This window comes from Meles meles, chromosome 17 (assembly GCF_922984935.1).
Source record: "Meles meles chromosome 17, mMelMel3.1 paternal haplotype, whole genome shotgun sequence".
Classification (NCBI taxonomy): Eukaryota; Metazoa; Chordata; class Mammalia; order Carnivora; family Mustelidae; genus Meles; species Meles meles.
The window spans coordinates 45,562,414-45,587,518 of record NC_060082.1 but is presented as its reverse complement, the minus strand read 5'-3'; the positions used below and the strand labels follow the sequence as shown (position 1 = coordinate 45,587,518).

Here is a 25,105-nt window from a genome sequence, read left to right as displayed (position 1 = left end):
TAGTGAGCACAGGAATGATATAGATCAATACTGGATGGTGGCTACCCTTGGTGGGAGGAGGGATGACGGCAAACATGGGAGAACGCAGAATGGCTTCAACAGGACTGGTTAGGTGGGTCCACAGGGGTTCATCTTATTAGTCTTTATGCCTTGCTGTAGGTCTTAAATATTTCATAGTAAATTAGAAAACATTTTTCTGCCAGATGACAAAATTCTCCTTATACTGCCAGATTTCACGTAATCTTGATTATATGAGACTAACACCTAACAAGAATATTTTTGTGCTACATCACATCTTCCAATAGTTACTCCTTCAATTTTTGAAAACATTCTCTCACTGAACAAGTATTTACTGAATATTATATTCATTTTCTCATTCTAACTACTGAATTCCACCACATGTCAGACAGATAAAAGCAGCAAAATTATCGGTCTCTGACCTCATGTAGCTTAAAACCTAGTGGAAGCAGCAAGCAATTAATAAATAAGTACATGATTAACAACACTTTATACCTCACCACTCCTTCCTTCTTAAAGATACTTCCTTCACTTGGCTCATCAAATTCCGTACTAATAACCTGACTTTCTGGCTAAATCACTTGCTGTTGTTTTTTCATCTCTTGCTAGTTCCACCTAAACACTAACTAGGACCCCTCTTCTCATCTATATTCACCTTCTTGGTAACCTCACCCACACCTGAAATACCTCTACAGTGACCTCTCTCAAACTACATTTGAAACCTGGACAGTAATACAGTTACGTATTACCTAACTCTGCATACTAACGAACATATAAACCCAAACACGTCCAAAGTTTGGCTTTGCTCTTTCCTCCACCAGCTGCTGCTCTGGCCTTTCTCCACAAGGCAGCACTGCACATAATATTCTGTATGAACGGCAGCCCCAGGAGTTGTGAACACAATAATAACAATTTTCCATCTCAGAGTATCAACGACATGCTTCTGGTGTCAGGCCAAAAACCCTGCCTGGCATCATCCCTGACTCCTCTTGCACACAGTATCTGACAACTTTACCATCACCTCGTCCACTCCCATCCTGACCCGAGCCACACTGTCTCTCACAGTTCAGTCTTAGTACCAGTCCCACCCCCAAGTCAGCAGCCAGAAGTGACTTGAAGAGCTACTTAAAATCTCAGTCAGAAACTGCCACTCCTCAAAACCCTCCAAGAGCTTCCCATCTCTTTCAGAGTAATGATCTGCAAGGCCCTGGATGACATCTAGCCCTCACTCTACCTCCCTCCCTCATATAGCTCACTGGCTGTTCTCTACCTGGAACACTCTTCCCCAAACACCCATGATTTGCTCTCTCACTTCCTTCTGGTCTTGGCTCAGACGGCCTCTTCCCAGGGAAGGCTTCCTGAAACCACCCTACCTGCAACTGAAACTCCCACCGCCCTCCCTCTCTGTTCTCTTCTGGCTGCTTTATGGTTTTCATGACACACTATCTAGTTCACCTTACTCAAATGTAAGATCCACCAGGGCAGGAATTTTAGTCTGTTCACTGCTGTGCCTCAAGGAACTAAACCAATGTTTGGCATATAACAGACACTCAGCAAATACTTGCTGAATCACAAAACATTAATGTAAACTTGCAACTGACATATCCAGTGAAGAAGCGGAGAGTGCTAGGAGAATCTGCAGAAGACAAGAAAAGCTTACCTGAGCTGAGAAAGTCAAACTTGGTCTGAGAACTGAAGGATGAAGAAGAGTTAATCAGGATATGCACAAGATCAGTGGTGACAGGGACTAAAAGGCCAGTGCAGCTAGACCAGAAACTATGAGGAATTTGTAGACCCTATTAGGATAGTTTGTCTTTATCCTCTGAGCAACAGAAAGCCACTAAAGTGTTTTAAGAAGAGGGATCATATGAGATTTTGATGTCTGAAACCATTACCGTGGGTGCTGGACAGAGAGGACTTTAGAAGGGTCAGTGGATGCAAGTAGGTCAGTAAGAGGTACACAGCTGGGATAAAATGGTATCTTGGATTGGGATGTTGAGAGCAGAAAGAGAAGGCATAGACAAGACACTCAGGATGTTTAAAAAAAAAAAATCAGTGAGACTGGTATTAAGTTAGATAAGGGATTGGGGCCAAAGGAATTTTAAGGTTCACTTTTAAATTTCACAAGTTAGTGTTAGATGTCCCAGGAAAATAAAGAAGTCCCATACTGACTTGAATTCTCTGTCTTCAGTAATCATTATCTACAACTTCAATGTCCAAAGCTCCTAGTCACAAATGACCACTGGGCACCTGAAATGTGGCTACTGCAAAGACATGTCCTCACTATACAGTACACACTGAATTTCCAAGTCTTAGTAGAGGAAAAAAAAGACGACGGACTACCTCAATAATGTTACAAAAGCTGAAGTGGTTCTGTTTCAGATGCTGTAGGTTAACTAAAATTATTAAAATTAATTTCATCTGTTTCATTTTTGGCTCATAATGTGGCTACTAGGAAATATAAAGTTACGTTAAGTGGCTCACATTGTACTTCCACTGGATAGCACTAATCTCATAGGAAATAGCAACATGGCCATTGCCATTTATTCAAAAGGAAAAAATATATCAAAAGATAAGATGGCCAAATTTCAGGGCAAAGAAAATGTAATTTTTTTTTTTTAAAGATTTTATTTATTTGACAGAGAGAAATCACAAGAGAGGCAGGCAGAGAGAGAGGAAGGGAAGCAGGCTCCCCGCTGACCAGAGAGCAGGTCTCTGCGGGACTCGATGCGGGACTCGATCCAGGACCCTGAGATCATGACCTGAGCCGAAGGCAGCGGCTTAACCCACTGAGCCACCCAGGCGCCCCGAAAATGTAATATTTGTAAAGAAAATTTAGTTTGTTTTGTTCAGGGATGTGAAGAAATTAATGTTTCAGTTTTTATATTTTATTTAAAGATTTTATTTGAGAGAGTGAGTGAGCAAACATACACGCACGAGCGGGGGGAGGGGCAGGGGGAGAGGGAGAAGCAGGCTAGCTGCTGAGCATGGAGCCCAATGGGGGGCTCGATCCCAGGACCCTGGGATCATGACCTGAGCTGAAGGTTGATGCTTAACAGACTGAGCCACCCAGGTGCCCAGTTTTTGTCATCTATATACAAAAGCCATTTTCTTTTTCTGCTTTATGTGTAGAATACATTGCTTCTCCTATTCCTAATCTAATGGTTCTACTGAGAGAATTCTCGGGTATGGAGTAAATGTTAGGAATAGACAGAACTGTGGAAATGAAGGGACTCAGAGATCATTTAGGCCCAGCCCTTCATTTTGTAAGTGACAAACTTGAGATGCTTAGACATTAAGTAACCTACTTGAAAGTCACAAGACTAATACTGTCTATACCACCTAAGACACAGATGTTTTCTCCAACTCCTTGTAATAATTAGTGTTCAGGGCCACTACATACTTATATATACAACACATATACTATATCTTGTTCCCAAAAGAACTGAAAAAAAATTATCTATATTATGGTACTGAATACTGAATTTTTTTTTTTGAAGCTTTTATTTTAGAGAGACTGTGTGTGTGCACTCACACATGTGACTGGGCAGAGGGGCAGAGAAGGAGGGAGGAGGGAGAGAATCTCAAGCTGACTCCACTGAAAGTAGAGCCCAATGCAGGGCTCAATCTCAAGACCCTGAGATCATGACCTCACCTGAAACCAAGAGTTGGATGCTTAACCACTGAGCCATCCAGGTGCCTCATCACTTACTCAGTTTTGGGGTACAAAATCAAACTTATATTCTTACTTAGTAAGAGTGGAAAAAGCATCAGTTTTTAGAGTCTAAAACCCAATTCCTACACTTAGCTGTGCATCAAAGACAATGTTAACCTGTTTTCTCATCAGTAAAACAGATATTACCACACTCAGGCATGAACACACACACACACAGAGCGTAATAAATGGCTTCCAGCAGGTAGATATAGAATAAGTAAGAAATGCCTTCCATGATCCTCCCTTTTCTCTCCAAAATGTTAACCACTGTCATATTACAAAGTCATAAATAAGAGATGTAAGGGGAAAAACTGCTGGAGTGAGTCGTGAAACCCAGTTTCTTATTCCCAATGTCCTATGAAAAAGCTTCAAAGCCTTGGGTAAATCAGTTAACCTAAGTCTATTCACCCCTTGTAAGAGTGATGAAGCCTAACCAACCAACCAAAATGATTTAAACAGTCCTACCTATGACTCAGTGATGTTTATCTATGACTGCCACATGAGTTTCTGAGGACTGAATATTATATGGACAGTCACATCAAAAGCTTTAAACATTTAAACACTAATATGAATTTGACGTTTCTAAAACTTCTTAATTTGGGATACTATTAGTAACCATTCTGTATATTTAAAAGGAAAGTTCTTAAAACTACTCACATCTGGTTGAATGGCTTTAAATACTGGAACATCCATTAGTGTTATCTGACCCTGAAATAAATGGTAAAAAAAATGACAATTTGTCCTTAGGAATTCTACAACATGATATATATTCTAAACTAAAATTATATTCTATACTAAAATATACTGAATACTCAAATTTTTATTAGAAAAAAGTGGCAATTTTACAAGGGATTACAGGAAATGAAAATATGCCCTTATGTCATTATTAAATATGATTATTTCAAATTATCTCATACCTATTCATACCTTCTAATGAGATAAATGAGGTACAGTTAGAAAATAAAAATGATTTTAAAAATTTGGACACAGTCATACATTAAATCAAAATCAAACAAAAAAATCAGATCTACTGATTTCATGGAGCAGTATTATGGTGATTATTAAGTCGTATTTCCTCAAAGAGTAATATAAAATCTGATGTTAATAAAGTTTTCTTCCCCATTTATAAAAATCAATGGCAGGTATTCTCGTGGCAACGCATGTCAAAAGACTACACATGGGTTGCGCCCACAGCTCAGGGTTTGGAGCACTGGTCTTGTTGGACTGCACACACCTGTGGACCTATCTCAGTCTCACTTAAGGCTACAGCTGTAAAACTAAAACTCAGTAATATACCAAAGAATAGTATGTTATGACTGAACACAGTTTATTCCTAGAATGCAAGAGCATTCAACAATAGCAAATCAAGTGCACTGTTAACAAATTAAAGGAGAAGGAGAACTTCAGTGAACATTCACATCAGTTAAGAAATAAATGTTTTTCTAGGTATCTTTCATGATATTGCAATGCCTTCAAATTTCATTTTTCCGTTTCTTTAATTTACAAAAATGTAAAAATACTTCTTACATGGGTCGATAAAGCACAGCTGGCTGGCTTGGAGAGGGCGTTACAGGCAGGGGGCAAAACCTACTATAAAAGTTTCTTTCTCGCCAAGCCAAAGGTTTAAGGTAGGAAGCTGCTCTAAAGCTCTCCGCAGCATTTCCTCCCTTCCGTTTCATCCCTCTGCTTGCTCCCCTGCTGTGCTACTCTCTCTCCATCAATTTCCACATTCAGTTTTTTTTAACCGCCTCCTCTGCGCCTTGGCTCAACAGCATCAATGTGTAAGGTATGTGCAAAAACTTGGGGGCGGTGGGGGGGGGGGGAGGCTTACCGCATATTCTTCTGGTGTAACCTTAAGAACGTCAAATACCACCGCATCAAAGCTTTTCTTCAGTTCGGAACCTTTGTCACTTAATGATTCGGAACTGCTACTTTTCTGTTAAATTGAAAGAAAATGCAGTCATTTTAATACTGTTTCCCAATCAATGCCATGGAAACTCGATCGGCGTTCAACACAAGGAAAGTGAAACACTGGGGACAACACGCTGCTTAGCTGAAGGAGCTCTAGACACAGGGTCAGGCAACCGGAAATCTAACTTCTAGGTTCTGGAGTCCTCTTCTTGTCTGTCAGTTTCTTCATCCTGACATCCTACCATGTCTTACAGATATTAAAGATTTTAACAAGACTGATGATTCTCAAATGAGGTAGAGGGAAGTTAGGGAGGAGAATACTGCTATTTATAATTTATAAATAATGTTTTTAAAGAAACATTATTTTTAAAGAAAAAGACAAACATTTCATAACTTAAAGCATAAGAAAACAGGACTTCATTAAATAATCCAATCGTATTTGCTAAGTGATGTACACCTGTGATAGGACAATTGATACTATTCTTATTATATTACAAATTTAAGGATTTTCTGCTTTAAGGTTACTATTTCAAGTTCAGATTTGCTGTTACTACATGTAGAACAAAACGTGGCTTTTGGCTCTGAAAAATCTTATTTCTGTTCTATTTCCACATCTATACCATGAAATAAAAATGTATTCTGCCTCAGTGGGCTAAAATCAGAGCATCATTGCCGTAAGAACATTTAGATCATGCTCTATTAAATGGAGGCAGGATATTAAGTTACAGTTAGTGGCACAAAAAACCCCCAAAGTTTCAGTTACCAATGTATAATACACGTGTCAGCCTAGCCCCTGTGAGACATCAGTTTTGAGCACTTGTCCTTACGCCTCATTTTTATGTTTTCTTTCACTTTCATTAGCAATTTTGATTATCAAAATCATTTCAAAGGAAGGACCTGTCATTAATTTGGGAAATTTCTCAACCATTATTCTATTTCAAGTATTTCTTCTGCCCCTTTCTCTTCTCCTTCTGGTAGTTCCGTTACATATATGCTACACTTTCTGTCATTCTCCCCCAGTCCTTGGATATTCTATTCCTCTTTTTTTTTTTTTTCATTCTATTTTCCCTCTGCATTTCGGTTTGGGATGTTTCTGTTGACATAAAAGCTCATGAATTCTTTTGTCAGCAGACTGGTGACCACCAGTCCACTGGTAAACTGAAGGAAGTTATTCTTCATTTTTGTTACAATGTTTTTGATTTCTAATATTTTCTTTTGATTCTTGGAATTTCAATATTCCCGCTTACCTTACTCATCTGTTCTTCCAAGTTGTCCATTCTTTCCGTTAGAGCCCTTACCATTATTAATCATGGTTATTTTAATTCCCAGTCTGATTAATTCCAAAATCTCTGCCATCTCTGACTCTAGCCCTGTTAGCTGCTTTGTCTCTCCAGACTATGTGTTTTTCTTACCTTTTAGCAGGCCTTATAATTTGCTGAAACCCAGACATAATGTATTGGGTAATAGGAACTGAGGTAAATAGGCCTTTAGTGTAAGGATATATACTTGCATGCAGGCAGGAGTTACGCTGTGTTTACTGTTTGTTGTACTTGAGGTGTCTGGGTCTTCAATTTCCTCTAGTGTTGTTCTTTGGTTTCTCTAAAAACTCCTTCTTGGATAGAATCTGTTCCTTGCCAGTCATTCAGCTATACTCCTTCATTATTCACAAGCGCCCTGTTACGTGGTGGTAAAGTACTGAGGAAGAAGTATTCTGTAAGACCTATAGTCAGGTCTTTTAATGGGCCTGTGCCCTCAATTAGCAATAATCACGCCTCGGATAAACCTCATTGGCTACGATACTGCCACTGCACAAAGCTGGGCCTGTGCCCTCAAATACCTCTCAATACCCCACAGCCACTGCCAATCCCGTAGAAAGTGAGAAAGAAAGGCTGGAGGCGGCTGGAGTTGGGTATTTCTCATCCTTCAAATAGATCAGGCTCTGGTGAAGTGGTTTCTCTTGAGGTCAGGGGAGAACAGAATGTATTGGGCACACTTCAAAATGGTTATTTTCCCCTCCCCCTGCTAGAAGCAGTAAGGGCTTTTTCTCTGATCTTCCCTGTGAGAACCTGGCAGAGCTTCTAGAGGTAAAACACAAAAGTGGGGGCTGGGGGAATGGAGTTTCTAACTTCAAGGTGTCCACACTGTAGCCTCCCACAATTTCTCAACTACAGCTTAAGTGTTCCTACCCATTTCTGGCTTCAGTGATTTCTTCTCCTGGTAAACTAAATCTTTACTTGCCTTTCTCTCCAGTTTTTGGGTCATCACTCTCAGTCTGCCCTATGACATCAATTTTCTGACAGCGCTAAGAGTGACTGAGTTTCAGTTTGTTTAGTTTTTTCAGGTTATGAAGGCAGTAATGATGAATTCCAACCTCTTTTACATATATGAGCAGAAACCCAAAGTCCCATAATCAGATTTTATATGTAGTATTTTATTTCATGTGTTTATTCTCTGTAATTATGGCTAGCTTATGTCAACAGTATTATTTTATATCCCAAGACTAATTTAGAAATTTATTCATAATGTTAAACATCAGTTTAACACTATCAGACATATTTAACATGTATTAACTTAATATCGGACATCAGTTTCTGACCAAATAACTAAATACATTCTGTCAAGTAAAGACATTAACTTTAAACGTAACTTTCTCCAAGTTTTTAACTCATTCAAGATAAATCAGCAAATCATAATGGCAATTTCATTACTTATCAAACAAGTAATCACTTTCCTTTTTTCTTTCTTATAAGCTGTTAGGAGAGGCTTAACAAATTATGAGCCAGATGCTTCCATCTGCCTCCCCAATACCAATAAATAAGCTGGTACTGATAAGCTACACAGTACTTACACATAATGTCCACTAAGGGAATAGTAGTAATTCTTTATTCGAGACAAGACTAAAAACCACTGATACTTCTCAACAGCTGAAAAAAAAATTCACTCCAACTTCTGATGTCAGGAGCTTCTAGTAAAAGTTAAATATAAAGATACTGAGACAGGAAAGTCCATCACCCAGATCAAGTATTTTATCCATTCTGTAAGCTTATCAGATTTATGGGACATTTGCATTTTGATATCTTAATAGGTCTGTATTTTAAGAGAAGGTGAAGAATATGTATTTTTAGTTTTACTTTCTTGCCACAGTGTAGAAAAATTTAAAAGACAGCCTTTTTGTCCACTTACCAAGTACTAAATTATACTACTCTGAGCCTGATGTTAGTTCATTTACCTTCTTAGGAAAGGTAACAGATTTTTTTTACACAAGTAAAATGATCTATTTTATTTAACAAATAATTATATACTGTTTCCTGTAATACTAGACCAAATGTTTCAGGATATATAGTTATAAATGCCATACACACACACACACACACATACACACTTAACATAGTCAAAAAATATGGTTATAAAAATACCAAGTAAACATACATGTAATATTAGACATATATACAAACATGTAATATAATCTCTTTCTCAAGGAGAAAGAAGAACAATGTGTAAATTTATGGAAAAAATTATTTTAAAAGTGGGTTTTTTTTTAACTGATAGTTTCAAAACAGGAAAGCTATCTGTTTAGGAGATCAGGAAAAGACTGCTGAAAGTGTAGCATTTGAAGTAGGTTTGAAAGACAGCCAAATGTCTTTTTTTGTGCAGAGAAGGAGGGGCACATTGGAGTGAGAAGAGAAATGCCATGTAGAAAAACTGATACAGAGAAAACTGTAACAAAAGTAGGAGAAAACAATGGTCAATACAAACATCAGCAAGATGTAGTATTCTTTCATTAGAATGAAATTTCAAGTCAGTAATTAGTGGGGCTTAAACTGATTAAAAAGAAAATTTAGAGTCACTTTGACGAAGTCTTGAATAAAAGGTTTAGGGCCATTTGTATTTCATTAGTAGGCAATGGGGAACCACAGACAGTGGGGATACAATAAAGCTTAAGAGCTGTATTCTAAGAATATTAAAATTGAATTCCAGTCAAATGGACCAAAACCAAGAGAATGGAAGTACATGATCAAACTAAAAGCCTGCTGCAGTAACATAAATAAGAAATAATGGCCAAACTCAGATGGCACTGGAAGAAATAAGGAGAAAAGGACCGGATCCTAGCGATGAGGTCTGGACAGGCTCTCAGACGGCTGCCAAGTGACAGTCTCTGTCTCCTGGCACTCACATCTTTGTGTGATTCCCTCCACTTGAGTGTGGCAGCACTGTGACCAACAGAACATGGCAGAGAGAATGGGCTGTCGCTTCCATGATAAATTACAGAAGGCTCTAACTTCTGCTAGTGCGCTCTCTCCCGCTGGGATGAGCAAGCGGCTGTGATGCGCAAAGGGGAAATCTAAAGATTAAACTCAGAAGGCAGGTAAACAGTGATGAGACAGACAGTGATGGGACACGGTGATGCTATTAACAGAAGTCAGAGAAAGGGGCTGCACTATTTTCTCTACAGGTTGCACAGCAGAACAGTAATGAGTAACTTCATTTTGTTCATATTATACATAAAATGTCTGGTCCATCAGAAATGCTTAATAAAAATGTATGATGGGAAGCACCTGGGTGGCTCAGTAGGTTAAAGCCTCTGCCTTCAGCTCAGGTCATGATTCCAGGGTCCTGGGATCGAGCCCCGCATGGGGCTCTCTGCTCAGCGGGGAGCCTGCTTCCTCCTCTGTCTATCTCTCTCTGCCTACTTGTGATCTCTGTCAAATAAATAAATAAAATCTTTAAAAAAAAAATAAAATGTACTCTATTTAAAAAAAAATGTATGATGGAAGCCAGTGCTAGACATAGAAATACAGAAATCACCAGCATAAGAAGAATCATCAAAACCATAGACAGACTATTTTCATTGCTACCAAGGCCTAAGTAACTGGCTGGAGCAAAATGGAGTTGAAGCTATTAATGAACTTTGAGACTAAGGAAGTAGAAGGTCATAGACATTATTCTCATCATCTATAGTAAGAGAAAAATAAAGGAGAAATATAGGAGCTAGACACTAAAGTTACTAAGGAAAACGGGCAAGTACCCTGGATTGAAAGACAAAGCAAAAAAAGAAAAAAAATAGGAAGCACAAGTAAAATCACAGCACATTAACCCGAGAGATGGGCATCTAGCTCAGTCTTCACCTCCATCTTTTACACTCTAAGCCACATCCCTTCCAACATTTCAGCCTAATGGTTTTTGACTCTTTTAACAGGCCTCAAATCAAAGGATCTAGATGGTGTCAAATTATGTGATTTTAATAAAAGAATATTTCATTCTCACTTGTACTATTGGCCTCAAGGTTCATGTAATGTAAAAACACCCTAAAAAGACATTCTACATATCCTTTAAAACTAAACTCAAGAAAAAGTTTTAAGTAATCATTATTTGTCAAGTATCTTAAATGGATAAGGATTAATAATTTCTAAGATGTATAGTAAATGTGTGAATGGCATAATTAAAAAGTTTTTTAAAACTAAAAAATGTATAGCTCTTCTTCTCAAGTTCTGATTTAAATCTGTGACCAATCATAATGCTTGAAAAATTAGAATGTCAGGTAAGAAACTGTGCAGCTAACCTTCTCAAATGTCTTACCTCGGAAGCAACAGCAGCAATATTAACATTGCTTGCCTGCCCGTTCATCAGGTCCATGCTTCCCACAACATCAGTCCTTGACGCTATGTTAACAGCAACAGAAGACTGACTGCTTCAATGTCCAAGGCCACAAATACATTATTATTCCTGTAAAAAATAAACAGAAAATTTTAAACCTGTCTTATTGGAAGTTTGAGACAACAAATCCATGCTTATCACCACGCCAAGAAATAAAACACTGTATTGAGAACATGCCAAGAAATAAAAAACTTTACTGAAATCTATTTTTTATTTCAGCTAAATTACTAAATCCAGCTCAAGGACTATCTTACATGCTCTTTTCAAATGGTCAGAAACACCCAATGGGCTCAAAACATGTTACTGCTCAAAACATGTTACTGCTGTGTTCTTCATCAGTAAAGCATAAGTATATATTTTTCACTTATCGTGAGAAAAATTCAGTAACTTTTTTTAGTTCTTAGTAAATAAAAAGTGTAAAATAACATGTGGCAGAGTAACACAAGGCATAACTCAAGAAATCTTGCAGGATCTAAATGACATCTATAAAGCGACAACAGTAAGTGTACCATTGCTGATAAACTGGTTTATGAAGACAGAACAAGTAACTGATAATATTATGAAACGTGTCATACAGCGACCATGGTATGTTTATTTGTACAGAGTTTTAAAGTTTATTGAGTATCTTCAATCATTATCTCACTGATCTTCACAACTGCCAGTAAGACTAAATTAAGGAGGACATTTTTAATGCTCACATAACACAAGGAAACAGAGCCTCTGCCAGTCAATGAAGAGCCAAGAATAAAATTGAAGCCATCTGAAATTCCAGTCAAATGTTATTTCCACAACACCACGTTTCTTTCCACTATACTATAAGTCAGAGTATTTACTTGTGTTTTCCACAAGTAACTCGTTGTATAGCACTACGTTGGTAACTCCACCTTTCTAGGATGGAATTTCCTCCTCTCCGTAAAATGACAGGAGCAAAGGGACTCAGGGCCCCTTTTCAACTTTTAATTTCAAGAACCCTTTTGCATAAGAGAAATGAGAAATGCCTATAAAATAGGTATATTAAATTCTACCAACTTTAAGAACTGAGTCTGAAATAGCAATAATAGTTCTTTTGATGCTAAGTTTTCTCTCTGGAGAAGCAATATAGGAGAGTGATCTAGAAGACTCTAGAACAAGATTGCCTAAGTTTGAACCCAGCAAACAGTTAACTCTTCTGGGCTCAGTTTCCTTATTATTAAAGGTAACAGTAAGTACCTACCTCACAGAGTTGGAGTGAAGAGCAATGAATATATATACAAAACCCACAAAAGAGTGCTAACACATGTTAAGGGCACAATAATGACCATGCAGATTTTATCTACTTAAACCACACAAAACTGAAATTCCACAGAGTCTTCAAATTAAAGAAGACAAAAACCTTAATACACCTCTGGCAAAATACATGTTGGTGGAGATCTCCAAAATCCTAATTGCAAATACAGTGAATGAAAATGCCTAAAATGTTTCCTCAATGTAGCAAAACATGTTGCTGATTTTCAAATGCTTAAAAATTATTACTAATGATTGCACCCTTTAGTCACATCTTAAATTAATATTCATTTCTTCAGATATACTCTAAGTACCTGCTATGAGCAAAACATGATGCTAGACTCTTTTTTAAATGAGAAAGATATTAGAAATAATAGGTTTTTTAAACCATTTAGACTCATTTAGAAAATCAATGCAAAAGTGAACAGAGCACAGAAATACTTTAATTTCCTCTAATCTACAGCATTTCATTTGGTAAGCTTCATTATCCTTATGACACTATTAAGGATCAACTTATATTTACACTGCTATATAAAATGATTAAATGATAATCCAAATTCTCTCTGAAGCCTCTCAGTTATTAATGACATGTTTTCAGTTTCATTTCATCCCAGTCTATGCATAAAGTGTCATTTAGATATGAATTCATAAGTCAAGAGTGCCCCCTAGTGTTAAGAAAAAGATTTTATATATACTAATATATATATTAGTATTTACTGAAAATGAGATAATACAGACCAGAAATAAAAATTACATATTTTTAAACTATATGACATTACATATCTTTTTAAAAAAGCAGTCTTTTTAAAAAAGATTTATTTATTTGAGAGAAAGAGAGAAGGAGCATGAGAGGGGGAAGGTCAGAGTGAGATAGCAGACCTCCTGCTGAACAGGGAGCCTGATGGGGGACTCTAGGATCATGACCTGAGCTGAAGGCAGTCGCTCAACCAACTGAGCCATCCAGGTGCCCAAGACATTACACACCTTAAACTATAACTAAAGAATCAAATTTCCTTTGCCTGGTTTTAATTAAAATGCCACTCAAATAGTCCACAAATATTAAGGTTATATTAAAATCCGTTACATGTAAAAAAAAAAAAAACAATAATTACAGCAAAGCATACCTTAAAGAAAATCATATTCAGAACTATTTATAAATGTACTACATGTCAATTGTATTTAATACTGCTGAAGAATAACAAACCTCATATGATACCATAAAAACACTAAGTCCTTAGAGAAAGAAATGGGTTTATTTTTTAGTATGTATTTCAGGACCTTTCTGTGCTTTGCACACAGGAAAGTTCAAATTAAAGACAAATACATGTTTTTCCTAGTGCTATGAATAGCACAATCATTTATAATTACCGACATCACAACAGCTCTCTTCTTAATTAAATTATTTCTTACTTATTCTCTTCTGAAAACTTCTATAGACAGTTAATCTCTTTTGGGTTTAAATCCTAAAACAAGCATATTGCTTCTTTCTAAGCAATTATAATCCAAAAACAAGGATACTTCTTCTCTCCAAGCAATATAATCCCCAAACAGGAAATCTGAAATGTGTAGATTTAGTTCCTTGCTTGAAGTCATAGAATTAGATTATTAAACTGCAGGCTTATTCAGTCTCCTGAACACCTCACCTTCTCATGAGAATCACACCAGAAACCAGTACTTTTTAACCAAATGAACAAAGGATTAAAGTCAAAGTGTCAACTTCTCACTGATTAACCTCATTTCATAGCAGTAGTTACATATTCTTTTCTAAAATAAATTATGCTATCATCATTAAGAATATTATGCTAAAGAAATTTAATAGTTTTATAAAACATACTGTAAAAGAGTTAAGCAACCATAAGGGAAATGGTAGTGAAATACAATTAATCAGAGCAATTTCTTTAGAAACATTCAGACAATACAGAATTGACATGCTTATACACTTTGGCTTAAAAACTTAGTCCTGGAAGTTCCCCTTATGAAAACTCTGGAGAAAGAGAAAAATATAGCTACTTTAAGCACTATTTACAAAAGTAAGAACCACTTTAACGCCCTTACATACAACCACATTAAGAAACTCAAATGGAAAACTGTAAGAAAGGTGAAAATAGAAGCAATAGGTTCAACAGAAACTACATCTTCTTATTAATAATATTCTTGTAAGTTTCATGAGAAAAAACAGGTTAGTATTAAAACACCATAATTGCAGTTCGATATTTAAAATTTCTTACAGAACTTGCTCTCCTTTAACATTTATTTTTAAGTGAGTATTGAAGACGTATTTTACCTGACACTTGGGAAAGGCCCAAAGATTTAAACAGCCCGGGTGCATCTAGGTGGCTCGGTTAAGCATCTGCCTTCTGCCCATGTCATGATCTCAGGGTCCTGGGACCAAGCCCCACATGGAACCCTGCAGTCCGGTGCTTCCCCCCTCCCCAGTGTAACACTAAGCAAGATTATATTTGCTATTTACCACCCTTTAAAAGTTCAATTTAACAAAAGAAATTAAAAAGAAAAAGGTTCTGATGTACGCCCAGGGTTATATGAGACCCCCACTGCTTCCTGGGGAGACATCATTAGTCTCCTGCCTCTGTGCTTCCACTGTTCTTTTGTCAAAATTCTAATGCCATCTTTCCCCACTGATTTATTTGTGTATTTCCTTAATGCATTTAAAATTCCTAGATATTAAAAACCCGTATTTAAAACAAAACGACAGAAAAACCATTATTTTTTATCTTTTCACTCAGGCACATGAACACAATACTTGACCTCAATTACCTACTTAATAAGTATCTGTTAAAAGAGTGAATGAGGGTGTCTGGGTGGCTCAGTGGGTTAAGCCTCTGCCTCCAGCTCAGATCATGATCTTAGGGTCCTGGGATTGGATCGAGTCCCACATCGGGCTCTCTGCTCGCACTGCTTTCTCCACTCTCTCTCTCTCTGCCTGCCTCTCTGCCTACTTGTGATTTCTCTCTGTCAAATAAATAAAATCTTAAAAAAATAAAAAATAAATAAGAGAGTGAATGAATGAATAAATAAAGCAGTCATTCACAGGACATTACATACATGCCCAATTAAAGTATAGGGTGAATGGCAATCAAAAAATAATCAATACATACAATACTACACACATCTAAAAGAATATGATGAGGATTTCTACTTCCAGCAATATAGCTAATAAACAATATAAAAATGCTGGGGCGCCTGGGTGACTCAGTGGGTTAAGTTTCTGCCTTCAGCTCAGGTCATGGTCCTGAGATTTCTGCTCAGGTGAGGGTCTCAGAGCCCATCCCAGGGCTCCCTGTTCATGGGGAGTCTGCTTCTCCCTTTCCCTCTGCCCCTCCCCCCTGCTTGTGAGCTCTTTCTCTCAAATAAATAAATAAAATCTTTAAAAAAAAATCTTTGTAATACAAAAGAAATTTAGGAATTGTAAGTTAAATTTTTTTAAAAAAATATTTTATTTATTTATTTGACAGAGAGAGATCACAAGCAGGCAGAGAGGCAGGCAGAGAGAGAGGAGGAAGCAGGCTCCCTGCTAAGCAGAGAGCCCGACGTGGGACTCGATCCCAGGATCCTGAGATCATGACCTGAGCCGAAGGCAGCAGCTTAACCCACTGAGCCACCTAGGCGCCCTGTAAGTTAAATTTTGATCCCAATTGAATAGAAAAGGCAACCAAGAGATGAGAACAGAATTGAGACACATACTTTGCTCCCCACTCTACCCAACCATACTTTTACCTAGAATAAAGCCAGACATATTGATGGTCTATCCCATCAATGTAAAATGGTTAAAGAAAGAAAGGAAGAAAGAAAGAAAGAGGAACGGAGGGAGGGAGGAAGAGTGGGTAGATGGATATGGATGGATAGATACTGGTGTAAGATAAGGACACTTATCAGTCTTGGCCTGAACTTAACATTAAGACTAGAGGAGATTGACCACAAATTTGTCTACAAAATGACAATCTGTAATCCTCAACAGACTCCAGCAGACACACAATGTGAATTTATACTATCAGCACGGTTCAAGATCCTTCAGACAAGAAATTCACAAAAATAAGTTCACAAGCCAGACTCCTGGAACCCAAGGCAGATGACGGGAACAAAAAGGCAGTATGTGATTCCTGCAAATAAAGCCCCACTAGCAAGATCAAAATAAAAATTTACCAACTCTATAAAGCAAACAACACATTACAAGTAAAAATGGGAAACACAACAATTATTAGATTACCTTTTGAGAACTTAAGATGAGCTATAAAACAGGAGAGATTAAAATCAGCAGCCTTAAAAGAAAAAACTGAAAACAAAACAAGATGTTATGGAGAATGCAAGACAGGGACACCTGGGTGGCTCAGTTAGTTAAGCATCTGCCTCCAGCAAGGGTCAGGATCCCAGGCTCCTAGAATCGAGTCCTGAATCAGGCTCCTTGCTCAGCGGGGAACCTGCTTCTCCCTCTGCCTGTCACTCCCCCTGCTTGTGCTCCTTCTCTTTTTCTCTCTGGCAAATAAATAAAATCTTTTTAAAAAATGTAGAAGAATTTATGCAAAAATTCTGTACAAAGAATTATTGATACAGAAAATGTGTAGAGATCAAGAGAAATGAAAAACAGAATAATAAGATTTAACACAGTCTAAGAGGAGTTCTAGAGGAGGAAAAGACAGGCAATATTTGAAGAGATAAAGGCTGAGAAGTTCCCATTGCATGGGAAAGACAAACTCTTCTTATTCAGGAATCACAAGTCTTGAGCAAGAAAAATAAAGAGAGTCATATTCTATATGTTACTCTACACTGGAGAGTATTTATTTTAGAAGCAAGTGGAATAACACACTTTACTTACGTAGGAACAAAATTATATGGAAAGCTTCTCAACAAATAATGCATACAGAAGAAAAGAAAATATCTTCAAAGTACTTAGAGAAAATAACTGTCAACCTAGAATTCCACACCCAGCTGAATTCTCATTCAAGAGACAGCGAAGACACTTTTAGGTAAAGAATTTACCAAAAAATTAGTCCATACGGCAAGCAATTGTAATGTATTTAAAAATGTAAAACATGAGAAAATAATTTTTCTCAAAGTAGAAATAATTATCTTAGTCATGATTGTTAATACAATTGATATTTTTGGATGATTGTCAAAGTGTTTAAAAGTTCAAAACTAACTTCTATAACAACTTTTTAAAAATAATTATCTACTTTTATGCAAAAAAAGGAAAACTATATCCCCCTTTATAGCAGGTCCTATCATTTGTTTAAACTGGAATACACAAATCAGTACAACAACCACAAACAAAGGTTAACATCCAGGAGTGCTTATTACTTCATAGGCCTGCTTTGAGTACTTTTCATTAAAAAAAGCTCTCAATCGTCAAAACGAACCTATGAAGGTTCATAGGTTCATTATATCCCATTTTTAGAGTTCAGAGGATAGGTGATTGCTTACACAGTAGGGAAAGACAGCTGGAAGGAGGATAAAAGGGAGGACAGAGGGGAAAAACAAAAGACAGAAAAGAGATGAACTTATAAATGGATAGACAGGGAAAAAAAAAACAGGACAGAGGAGGAGGGTACGGAAGAGAGAAAGGAAAGATGGAGGGGAGAAGGAAGAGGGGGGAACAAAATAAGGGAAGGAGGGAAACAGAAAAGGGAACCTGAAAGGTTGTTCCTACTCTAAGCAAGTTCATTATGGCTAGAGCGGGAAAGACCAGGAAATGAAATGATCAGAATACTACTACGTGTTACACTTCTATTCAGCTCAAAAGTCATGGAATTTCTACAGGATGAAATGATGTTTGGGTTTAAAAAGACAGACAAGCTGAAGTTGGAAGAAAGGAGAAGTAAGAACACCATAAACAAAGGTGCAAATACAAACGTGAAGATGGCCCAGAGACAAGGTACAGTGTGGAGTGCTCGCCTGCTGGCTTAGCAGAACCCTTGCGCTTAACTCTGGAAAGAGCTGAAGAAGTGAAAGGACAGGCACTAGCAATCATGAAAGGTATCTAAGTAGGGAACTGAGCTTAGAGAACTAAAACCAGTATATTTCAAGGTTTAATATGCCAGAGGTATGCCACTGGGTCTTAGGGAAGGTGAGTAGGAAACAACACTCTTCCACCTTTTGCCAAAACCAGCAAAGTATCGAAGTGGTGTGCAGGCCCCTTCCCTACCCAAGCGTTTCCAATCTCTGCTCTCCAGGACCCTCTTCTAGTCTTCTCTTGTACAAGCTCTCCCCTGTTCACATGGTACCCCCTCACATCAGTCATCTTCATCTTACCATCTTACCAGCACCAGAATCCCTGGTGCCACAGAGATGGCAAATCTCAGAGGACATTAACAAAAAGTTAATGGAAGTCCTGTCAATTTATGAGCAAGGCCCTCCCAAAACTCCCCTGCCCCCACTGCAGACCAAACAAGCAACAGAAAAGGCAGTTCAGTGGTAAAATCGTGAGATATGGAATACTAAATTCTAGGACTTAAACCAGATGTATTATGCTGGGTTATTTAATCTCTGAATTTTGTTTTTTTTTCATTTATAAACAAGTGATGGCAAAATATATCTCACAGAGATTTTGTAAGAATTAAAAGAAATCATAGGAAAAACTCCGTGCATCTAGAAATAGTATAGTATAATGGAAAGAACACAGACTTTGGAGTCAGAAAGTCATGGGTTCAAATCCTGATCTAGGCATTATCAGCCAGCTACAAGGCCTTGGGTAAGGAACTTTGCTAATATTTAAGCAGAGGCTCCAAGTCCATCCATCAGTGATGTGACTTAAAAAAGAAAAAGAGAACTGAGGGTTGCCGAGAGGAGGGGGCTATGGAGAGGGTGGTGGGGTTATGGACGTTGGGGAGGGTATATGCTACGGTGAGTGCTGTGAAGTGTGTAAGCCTGACGATTCACAGACCTGTACCCCTGGTGCGAATAATACATTATATGTCAATAAAAAATAAATAAATAAAATTTTAAATAAAGGAAAAAAGGGGAGGATGAGGCACACCTCTAAGAGCCCTTCTTCTACTTCTGAATTCCAGAAGCATGTTAAAATTACAATATAAATCAATGGATCAGAAAGGCGTAAACTATTCCTCTAAATGAACCATTTTGAAAGACATAAGTACACTGGAAAAGAAATTTACTAAATGATTAAAAACATTATTTAAAAAATATTCATTTCTTAGAAATTGTAAATGCATAAACATGTTAACTAATAACAATTGTATCTCTCAGCACAAAAAACCATACGAATATGCTGCAATACAAAGCCATTGAAGCTAATGACGAGGGGTCTCTTGAGAAACTAATTTGTATGTGTAGATTAAACATAAATGTTCTAAATTATTTTATAAATTCATTCAAAAGCACACAACTTGAAATTATTCCATTTATTCCTAGTATTGTAGACTAAGTAATAAAAAAATTCTAAGCTACAATTCATCTTTTTTTTTAAAGATTTTTTTTATTTATTTGACAGACAGAGATCACAAGTAGGCAGAGAGGCAGGCAGAGAGAGAGGGGGAAGCAGGCAACCATTGAGCAGAGAGCCCAATGCGGGGCTCGATCCCAGGACCCTGGGATCATGACCTGAGCTGAAGGTAGAGGCTTTAACCCACTGAGCCACCCAGGTGCCCCACTACAATTCATTCTTAATCAAAGGGGTAGCAAGCATTTTTTTTTTTTTTTAATGACAGCAATTCATACGGTAAGAAGCACACACCAAACTAAGGGAAAAAAGACAAATTTCTGGAGAAACTTCAATCACTGTAAGCCAACCACAATGACAGGTTTAGCAATTTCACACCACCCACATTGCTAAAGAAAAAAAAAACAGCTGATAATGTCTAAATTAATCCACACATTTAGAAGTCTCATGTCAAAAGAACTAAACCGTTTCCCAGAAGACTATCTGCTAGATCACTTACCAAACTATTATTTAAGTTAGGTACGTTTATATTTTTTCCAGGCATATATTTTATTTCTAAATATTTTAGGTACATACTCAAGATGTGTATGAGAATCTGAAGAAAGATTATTTTCAAAACAAAGATCTTAAATTAAAAGGAAAAAGGTAAAGATAGCAGAAAACTGTTTCACCTATCACAATGCTACCTTATTACGCTACCTGAAGTATAGTCCATATATTAACAATGGGCAAAGAAAAGTAACTGACCCATATAAAATGTACCCCACCACCTATAAAATAGCAACTATTATTTCCCAAATAAAGAAAGGCTTAAAAAAATGAAGCTACTTTAAAAAGTACACTAGGATTAAAATGGTTTTACCTTACGTCAGTAAAGAGACTCCACACCTAAGCCTTTCAGATGTGATTTGGTACTCAAGTGTAGAAATAACGGGATGATCCATTTATTAACTGGCCTATATCTATACAGAAAGCTTGTATTTCCATGTACCTAACTGGCCCAAAACCAAATACTTGATGAGAGATTTTCAAATGACTAAACAGTAACGGGGAAGTCTTAAGTAATGCCTTAAAGGTTCTGCTCCACCTCCAGTAGAGAAGGTTCACTGAAGATAATTTGCCAAGTGATTCTAATACATAAGTGCTCCGAGATCTCCCATGAAACTTGGCCCAAAATATAAGTGGTGGTAAACTAGAATTCAGATAACAGAAAGATACAGGCAAAAAGTTGGTCTGTGCTCCAAATGTTTCTGTCTTGTATCTTTTTGGTTTTGGCGGGTGTGTGTGCATTTTAGCCATATGCTCTGCTCAGAACACTAGCTCATGAAAGTCCATTTAACTCATAATACCACACATTTGGAAAAAAACAAAAAACCCAACATATTATATAATATGAACAATTAAAGCATGAAAACAATCCAGCTGAATCTGAAAAAGCTTTATATATTTGGCAGAAGTGTACCACTGCAGGCCCGGAAATGGTCAGGGAAAGAACTGGGAGTGTGGTAGCATCACCCTGTGGAACTGACAAACAGCACAGTCAGTCAGGGCTCCATGGTCGGAGTGAAAACTTCACATGAGCTGACAGTACAGCACTGTTTCCCTCAGGCTGTAAGAAAAAAGCAAAAGCCTAGAAAGAAGAGCAACTATATAGCCTGGACACCTGAGAGATTCCGGTACCTGAAAGGTAAGGCTAAGCTGAACAGCACACAGTGACGCACAGCAAAGGAATACACAGTGCAGCACTACGCGGTCTCTAAAACATCACAGAAGAAAACTCGGCGACACATGGGAAAATATTCACAGCATGCTGCTAAATGAGTAAAACAATTATTTGCCAAATTGTACCTAAGGTATAATCCTTCTGGCTGTCATTGTCATTATTACAGTGGACATCAGAGATCACATCAACATGCACTACAATGGAGCTCTCTCCAGTTTTCCAAGTCAATTTTCCCCTAACTTTGGCTTACCTGTATATTTTAAAATTTCTACAAAGACATTATTTTCATTAGAAAAAAGGTTAAAACAAAAACAGTGTCTTCCTACAGACTGCTTATAAGTTGCAAGAAGAAAATAAGTAGCAACACTGTGTGAAGAAACAGGACAACACTCTGAGCATGCAGATCAAAATTACCACCGCCACCCAGGAGCAGACTGACATCATGGGGCTCTGCTGGGATATTCTGGGAAGGGCACAGCACGTATGAGTATGAGCTGGGGATGCATAACCTGAATCTGATCTCGAGGAAATGGACAGAAATAAACCAAGAAACATTCTATGAATTTGTTCTTTTAAAAATCTCAATGTTTCATGATGCACAAACAAAGGCTGAGGAACTGTTAAAAATTAAAGGAAACTCCAGAGACATGACAACTAAAGAGCCTGTACTGGAGGACAGTAAATGCTCTAAAATATCGGAAAAATTCACAAAATCAGAATATTAACTACAGATTAAAGTACTGTATCAGTTTCCTGAATTTGATTACTTATGGTTACTTGATTACTTGTGGTTACTTAAAGAATAATTTTGTTTTTAAGAAAAACAAATGAAATACTGTCAAGAAAAGAGGTATGAGGTATGCAAACTAATTTCAAATATTTCGAGAAATCGGCATGTGTATGTATGGGAGAATTGACTAAATGATAAAGCAAACAGGGCAAAATTTAAAAAAAAAACCCTGAAATTATTTCAAAATAAAAAGTATGGGGGAAGCCCTACTTTAATCTGCAAAATTTCATAGATACTAAACTGTACATCCAATTTTTAAAAAGTACAACTCTTCCCACCAACAGATGGCGTTAGTGGTCACTTTTGACTTCACAGTCAAAATGGTCTCAAGAACAGCCTTTCAGAATTAAGCTACGTAGAACCCAAATGTTTTGCCTCGTGTTATTAATACAAAGAATAAACAGATGACTTTATTTAAGAGGCAGAAAGTACTTTGGAGATCCCAATTTAGGATACATTTCAAATCCCCAAGTTTTCCCCCTTATGTTACTCCCAGGACAGGCCCTACATCCCATTCTTGAAAAATCATGGCTGTATAATTTATTAGCAAGTCGTAGAAACTGTTGTAGTCTTCAAATGTGCAAGAAAGAAAGAAGGGGAGGGAAGAAAAATGGAAGTAAAGACAAAGAAAAGGAAGAGGGGGGAAAGGCAACTTTGCTTACTCACGATTATATTCTAATTCCCTGATTTTACAGAAGACAACAATCTCAGGGGAGGTTGTATGGCCAAGCTCACATAAAATCAACTAGTCACACAGGTAGGTCTTAAATGCAAGTCTTCTGCTCACTAATCCTCAGCACTTTCTACAATACCAAATTACCCAACCCCTAACAAACCCCTAATGGAATGTCTAAATACTATGAAAACCTGGGGGTGAACACCTGATTTCTCTCCATTTTCATTTCTAAAAGAAGTTCATGAGGTGAAAAAGGACACACACAGGAAATAGCATGTACAAAGGTTAGGAAGGGTGAAATCCTTTCTCACTGGCATTTAGGGAACTGCCAATCGTTAAGCACAGTATAATTAAAAGGGCAAAATGTAAGAGAGAGATGAGAACTTTGAGGAACTGTGTCTGAAGAAGTAGGTATAAAGGGCAATGGTTGTTACAGCAAAAAGAAAAGCCTGGACTTTATCCTGTAGGCAGTAAGAGACAGAGTCCTTATAAATGGACTACTAACTTATATGATCTTAGAAGTTTCATTCAGAAGGAATGATTTATACTGCACACACATAGAGACCATTAGTCACTCCTACTGAATTCAGAAGTCTCAACAAATAGTTACCACTGTGATGACTTCAAGTATAACAGAACCTCGATGTTTATGAGGAATCTGTCCCAGGAAACCCTGAAAAATCCCCAAATTCGAAACTACTACTCTACTATGGCGTATAGCACATTAAAGTATAACCAATTTTTTTTTTTACTTCTACAAGCCTTTTAATGAATCTAAAAATTGTGAAGTAATTTACTTGTTACACTGCCATACAAATTGCAAAGTAGATTGATTTATACCATTAATTTAAGCCACCACAGAATCTTAACACTTTATTCTGTTCAAAATTCCTCTTTCTAGAACTATTACTTTTAGCTTCCCTTTGGTCACCAGCACGAGGAGTTGGCTTGGGAAGCATCAACAGGACTGGCAACAAAAGTTACTACACAAAAAAGTAGAGCATAATCAATGCCACAGAGACATGCCTCCTGGCTTGAAACCACTTAAAAGAATAAACTTGAACAAAAATCAAAATGGCTGGAGTAATGCTTCAGCAAGGAGGCTCAATTTTAAACTAAGTAATCTTTTTCCTCTCTTCAGAAAACCTCCCCTCCACCCTTCTGGGCACTATCCTGAAAACACGATCAACCAGGCCAGCAGCATGTACACAATTCCTGTCAAAACCAGCTAGGGGGACGCCTGGGTGGCTCTGTGGGTTAAGCCGCTGCCTTCAGCTCGGTTCATGATCCCAGGGTCCTGGGATCGAGTCCCGCATGGTCTCCTTGCTCGGCAGGGAGCCTGCTTCTCTCTCCACCTCTGCCTGCCTGTGTGCTCTCTCTCTCTCTCCTTCTCTCTGATAAATAAAATAAAAATATTAAAAAAAAAAAAAAAAACCAGCTAGGGTCCTGGATTTCCCTATAATCCCTCCAGCCTCTTCCTCCAGGCCGGCTTGCAGTTTCGAAGACCTTAGCCTGCTGCAACCTCCTTTGTCCGTCAAAGCAATAAAGCTATCGGTCCTCTTTATCCCAAACTCTCTTCCCATTATATTCTGGTTCCAAAGCACGGAGGTCGGTTTTCGAAAACAGCATGATGGACTAGTAACACATCTGCGCTCAGCAAAATCACAAATCATCATTATGTCATACACTAGTCAAGTCATTCACAGAACAGTGAAAACCATAAGTGTTAATTTGTGAAAGACAGAGATCCAGTCTATCAGCAAGTCACTGGCCAAAAAAGCATCATGTACTCCAACAGTAAAAATCCCACTGGCCTTTTAAAAGTAGCGATGCCTATATCAACACAAATATTTGCATGCCAACCTGTATCTTTTTTTTTTTTTAAGATTTTATTTATTTATTTGACAGAGAGAGATCATAAGTAGGCAGAGAGGCGGACAGAG

At 37.5% G+C, this 25,105-nt stretch overlaps 1 protein-coding gene and 1 pseudogene across 6 annotated transcripts in view; both read right to left on the bottom strand.

Moving 5' to 3' along the window:
* Positions 1-25,105, bottom strand: part of RALGPS2 (Ral GEF with PH domain and SH3 binding motif 2) — a 164,385-nt gene that overhangs the window by 115,961 nt on the left and 23,319 nt on the right. For 5 of the 6 annotated variants that reach the window (XR_006815507.1, XM_045982375.1, XM_045982376.1 and 2 more), the window contains exons 2-4: positions 11,222-11,368; positions 5,565-5,669; positions 4,391-4,441 (exon numbers count right to left, since the gene is read on the bottom strand). Coding sequence is in view for 5 of the 6 variants with exons in the window: in XM_045982375.1 (XP_045838331.1) it covers positions 4,391-4,441; positions 5,565-5,669; positions 11,222-11,278 (213 nt within the window). In the remaining variant the exon portion in view is untranslated. Of the gene's footprint in view, positions 1-4,390; positions 4,442-5,564; positions 5,670-11,221; positions 11,369-15,341; positions 15,467-25,105 lie in introns of those variants that run through there. The other variant, XM_045982373.1, reaches the window with a different exon arrangement.
* On the bottom strand, positions 7,264-7,461 carry LOC123928502 (annotated as a pseudogene).